Source organism: Myodes glareolus, chromosome 1, assembly GCF_982192425.1.
Source record: "Myodes glareolus chromosome 1, mMyoGla1.1, whole genome shotgun sequence".
Taxonomy (NCBI): Eukaryota; Metazoa; Chordata; class Mammalia; order Rodentia; family Cricetidae; genus Myodes; species Myodes glareolus.
In genome coordinates, this window is record NC_142026.1 from 70,440,222 (window position 1) to 70,445,871 (window position 5,650).

The 5,650-nt window shown below is 37.4% G+C and overlaps 1 protein-coding gene across 1 annotated transcript; it reads right to left on the bottom strand.

Moving 5' to 3' along the window:
- Positions 1 to 698: 698 nt before the first annotated feature.
- Positions 699 to 1,646, bottom strand: LOC125395568 (vomeronasal type-1 receptor 4-like). The gene has a single exon (XM_048427011.3). The coding sequence runs from the start codon at positions 1,635 to 1,637 to the stop codon at positions 699 to 701; it is 939 nt and encodes a 312-aa protein (XP_048282968.3). The 5' UTR covers positions 1,638 to 1,646.
- Between the last annotated feature and the right edge of the window lie 4,004 nt (positions 1,647 to 5,650).

The window sequence follows — 5,650 nt, forward strand, 5'->3', positions numbered from 1 at the left end:
AAACTATATTCAGATTATATAGTATGTGAAAGTAATTTATGTTTAATAAAAGGTGAAAACTAGCAAACAAAATTCAAGAATACCTCAAACAAATCAATTACTTTAAATTTATTTGGGTATGTGGTGAAAAATATGAATCACGAATTTGATCCAACATGGAGCTGCCCATCTTTCCAGACTTTGTTTAGGACTGTCGCTACAAGGTTAGCAGCAGACAGATTTTTTCTTGAACAAGGAAGGTGTCTTGGAAAGCGTCACTGAAGAAGACTTCTGGTCCCACTGTAGGTTAAATCAGCTGTCATGGGACAAGGGCTGCCTGAAGCACAAGTTTACTGCTATCCATGGTTTCAGCTTGCCTTGCAGTGAGAGTGCAATATCAACAAGGGGTCTATGAAGCAGCCACGTAGCCAAGAATCCATGATAGGATGAAAGCCACAATAAAGCATCTCTATCTGCAGCTGGAGTACTAGCTTATTTTCACATCATCTGGGCAAATGAAAAGCACTACTCTCTGAGTGTTGAAGACTATAACGGACCAAACACAATCTGATCAGTTTATATAGGCTACTAATCCCACCAGCTGCCAGAGCTCCCGTGCTCACTTTGGTTAATCTTCAAAAAAACAAGGTGTTACCTACTTTATTGATTTCTTAGGGTGATAATTGAGTATGCCGTTTGATAATGGAAACACCTATATTTTATATAGTTATAATAAAATTAGGGGACTTTTTTCTTAACCAGGCCAAACTGAATCTGAACACAATGGAGTAATGACTCTTAAGAATAAAGGGTCCAAAAGAGGGAAAAGATAGAGCAGTGAGGTGAGTGACATTAACCATCCACAAATTGTGCTTATACAAAAGACCAATGCAGCTTCGCAAGATGGTGGATAAAGTATAAAAAGCCAGAAAGGTAGAAACTAGGACAAGGATATTCTGAGTAGCCCTGGACTCAGGGAAGCTTCTCCTGGAACCATAAGAACTGCAGATGTGCTGAACCCTCTGCTTGTGTCTGTACAGAAAAATGATTATGGAGGCACTGGACCAGGAAATGAGCAGAGAAAAGAAGAATTCAGGGCACATTGCCAGTACTGCATAGAGTGAATCACTGATTTCATCATGCCCTGCAACAGAGCAGTACCCAAATTCTCGCTTTCTCGTCACATTATTTTTATTCATTTTAACAAATGGGTACATAAAGAAAATGAAATTTATCAGCATATACATGACCCAGAGGAGGGCAATGTAGCAGCCAATATTCTTCGCAACTTTGAGTTTATGGTTCTTCCAACAAGATTTTCTGGGACTGATGGTCATGGCCTGGAAAACACTCAATAGGCAGGTTGTACAAATGGACAAACTTCGACTTAATCCTTGAATGTACAATAGAAGAACGCAACCAAAATCATTCAAGAACTGCTTCAGTCCCCAAACTGCCATTGTTTGGGGCACTCCTGCAGACAGAATGATCAAGAAATTGGCTGCCATTAGGTTCATGAGAATCAAATCTGTGGGCTTCAATGTGCATTCTTTATAGTAACGTATTATATAGTATAACATAAGATAAAAGTTTCCCATAATTCCAATGGTAATTTGTGATAAGAAAATGATTCTGATTGCCAGATTCCAGGAGTCCATTCTGTGATTAAGCACAATTTCCTTTAAAATATGACCACACTATTTCTCAGGTCAAATGAAAAATTACAAGTTATTGCAGCCTGAAGGGAAAGAAGACAGCATTAATCCATGGAGCTGCAGGGAGTCTTAAACAAAGGTTCTTTAAACTAAGGAATTCAAGACCAGCTTTGACCACATAAACAGACTTCATCCAAATATTTTAACAGGAGTACTTACTTTCATGTATGTTACTGTCTGATTTCTCAACACCTCAGAATAAGCACACTGATGGAAGTAGAACGATAAAGTTTCCCAGAAAATGGATCACTCAGGATAATGGGATGCTGACCTCTATAAACAAGGAAAAGTGACAGGCGCTATAAACAGACATAAGGTCTTTTAGAATATACTCTTATTCACTAGTCAGTTCACAAAATAATCAACTTCAATAACAACTCCAAAACTTAAATAAATCACTTAATTTTCCAACATAATATTCTTATTTATGATTTGGAGGTTTAACATAATGCAGCATGATCTCCTTCACTTCCCTCTCTCCCCATGTCTACCCCACTTCTTTGTGACCACCCCCAAAGAAAAGAAAAAAGAGAAAAAGTATACAAAGTCTATACTGTGTCACCTATCACATTCACTGAAGCATTGTCAGGTTTCTTTACTAAAGCATTTCCTTTTAAAATAGATTTATTTATTTTTACTTATTTTCCATCCAGGCTGCAGTTTCCTTTCCACCCATGTTTCCTCCTCCCAAACTGATCTCCTCCCTCCTCCATTTCTGTTTAAGAAAGGGCAAGTCTCAAATGACTATCAGCAAAAAATGGCCTACCAATTGCAGTAAGTCCAAGCATCTCTTCATGTATTAAGGCTGGGCAAGCTGATATGTATATCTCTTATATAAGAAAGAATAGTAATGAGAAATGTATGCCACTCAGAGTGTATCTATAGTGTTGTGGCAGGGCAAAGTTTCCTGTATCTTTTCTCAGCTGTAGCCATCTTTGTATTAACCTGAAACTGACTGTCCCCTTTCTACCCACCCCATGAAAAATTCCCTGGATAAGGCCTAACTCTGTTCTAGACAGTGGGGCCTAAAGTGCCCCAGCTAACAGCAGTATTTTTGGATCTGTAAAATTGTTCATTTGCTTCACTTTCCCTTGAAAATTGACAGCCAGGATGCTGATTTTCTGAATTCTCTGTCTTTATAAGCGCCATGTAAAATGTATTCCAAGGTGTTCTGTAAGAAGTGTTTCTCTCCGGGCAGCCACAGCTTTCTAAATACAGACTCTGAATATGAATTTTGGTCAGGTTTGGTGGTCTTTGGATCTTTATCCCACAACAGTCGTAGACGAGAAAATTAACTTGGGTGATGGTTCAAGTAACACTAGTCACCATATTAAGCTATGATAAAACTCATGAAAACTTGAATCTCATAGACATACAAACACTCATGTGTCTGCACAGTCAAGTCAGAAATGTTCTGGAGAAGAGAACTTCTGGTGGGATGAAATCTAAGAGAATACACAACAAAATAAAAATAGGCAAAATATGACATTAGATATGTCAAGGATAAGGACAGTATCTGATGAATGATAGTTTCTTGGGAAAAATGTTCAGTGCATCTATTGAAATTATGTCTGGAATAATCATGGACCACTCAGAAGTCTAGAGTGGAAATGACAGGAAAGAAATGGGGTAGACAATCCCTCACTATAGTGAAGTTTAAAGAAACTCTCTGGACACCACATTGTATTATTTTAAGAGAAAGTCTCAGTAAACCATTCTTTCTTAATAAGAATATTTTAGTACAATCTTTTCTCATTTTACATTGCTATCCCTGTTTCCACTCCCTTCCCTCTTCCCGCATCCTCTATTCCCCGCCCCAACCTCCCCATTCTCTCCCCAGAAAGAGTAAGGCTTCCCATGGGCAATCAATAAAGTCTGATACTTCACTTCAAGGCAAAATCACGAGAGGGAGGAATGATATTATGAGCAAAGAAGTCAAGGCAATCATGGTGATACACACAGAAACAGCTGACCGAAGCTATTGAGAGCTCACTGACTCTGGATTGATAGTAGACAACCAAATTTGGTCCTCTGAACGCGGGGACAGCTATGAGGCTTGGACAGTCTGTGGGGCCATTGGCAATGGAACCAGGATTTATTCCTACTGATAGAACTGGTATCTATGAGCATATTTCTTTTGGAGGAATACCTTGTTCAGCCTAGATATAGGGGGAGAGCCTTGGTCTTGCCTTGAAGTGAACTGTCAAACTATTCTTAAATTGAGTGAGGATTACTTGTAGAAGCAGACAGCAGCAACTATGAATCACCACCAACCTGAACCCTGTGGTCTCAGGGAGGGCAGTGTTGCCCCTCACTTTCATGAACTATTTGGGGACAGTCAAGCTAGACAATCTAATATCAGAGGAGAATTCTCAGTGAATCTGGGATCTGAAGTGGTTTAAACAGAGTAGAAAGATAAGTTGAGAAATTAGAAACTACCAAGTGTAATCTACACTTGCCTATGCACTGGCACCCTAGGGAACACCTTCAGTCAAAAGTAGAAACTACCATCTTAAGTGATGTAATACAGGTAACGAAAGACAATTTTTACAGTTCCAAGTGGCATTTCATAGCCTTTAATTTTTAGAAATGTGTATTTATGTGGGAGTAAGTGCAGGTAGAGTCCAAGAGACTTGAAAACATCCCATAATAATATCACAGAGTAGGGTGGGGAGGGTAAAGAAAAATAATATACATGGGAGAGTATAAACGGGGATGAGGGAAAATAAATGGGAAAAAGGGAGGGTTTGGGCTCATCAAAACAGTAAGTATGAAAATGCCTTTAGAAAACTTGATATGTTATCAGCTAATAAAATTTAAAAAATAATAAACAAATTAAACAAATTAAAAATTAGAGTAGTGTATAGAAAGAAAATGTTGAAAATATCAAATTTGGAAATGCTTGCAGAAAAATCATGAATCTCATGCCCTAAAACCTTCTGTGAATATCACTACAAGCATGTTAATAAGGTTGCCTCTGCTTAAGTAAAAGAAACATAAACCTATGAAGCAGTTTTCATACACTGTTTTCATTTTTAACATTCTAGTTAGTATTTAACTATTCTGAGAAGAAACCAATTTGTATAAGTACAACTGAATTTGTGTTATAGAAGGTGCTTTTTTAATTATCTGTAGCAATTCTATCTCTTTAATTTTTGAAAGAAAATTTTAATTGTATCATTGTGCCTTTCTTCCCTCCTACCACTTTCAAGTAGCCACACAAACATTTTCTCTCAAACTCATGCATTCAAGCCTCTATGTATTTATATATAAAATCTGTTCAGTCAGCATGATGTTACTTACATGTACTTGATTTCAGTGTTGACCATTTGGTGCTAGATAATTAACTATGGTCCATTATTTCCTATTCAGAGCAATTTCTTTCATGGTTTTTTATCTCTAATTCCTTTAGAAAAAAATCTTCTTTTTCACAAAAGAAGTAGACCTTTTAAAAATGCAGCTAATAAAAAAGCAACAACGGAAAAACACACCTTATCAGGAAGCAGAGCACAACTTACTGTGGATTGCCAAACCACACTTGGACAACCTCAATGCACTACAACACTCAAAGCTCAAGAAATATTATACCATGGTAGAGGAGGTAGAAACATTGTAAGAGTCAGAGGAATATATATCTACTATGAAATTGCATCTCCTAAAACTGTTGGGAAAACTGCACCCATGAAGTCTCAAAATTGTTGTCTATAAAAATCTGAACAATGGCACCAGCAGACATGCTAACAAGGAAGGGGAAAATACCTTCAAAGCACTAGAAATAGCACTTTTAAGAATTAATATACTAATGAATTTAGTTTTTATAACATCCAGTAGCAATCATGGAAGTATTGACTTGCAGACTACTTAGACATGTCTAATGACAGTACATCATCAATTAACCGATTTGCAAAAATAGAATTCTACATACCAATTTTGGCCTTAGGGTATTCCATGGCATC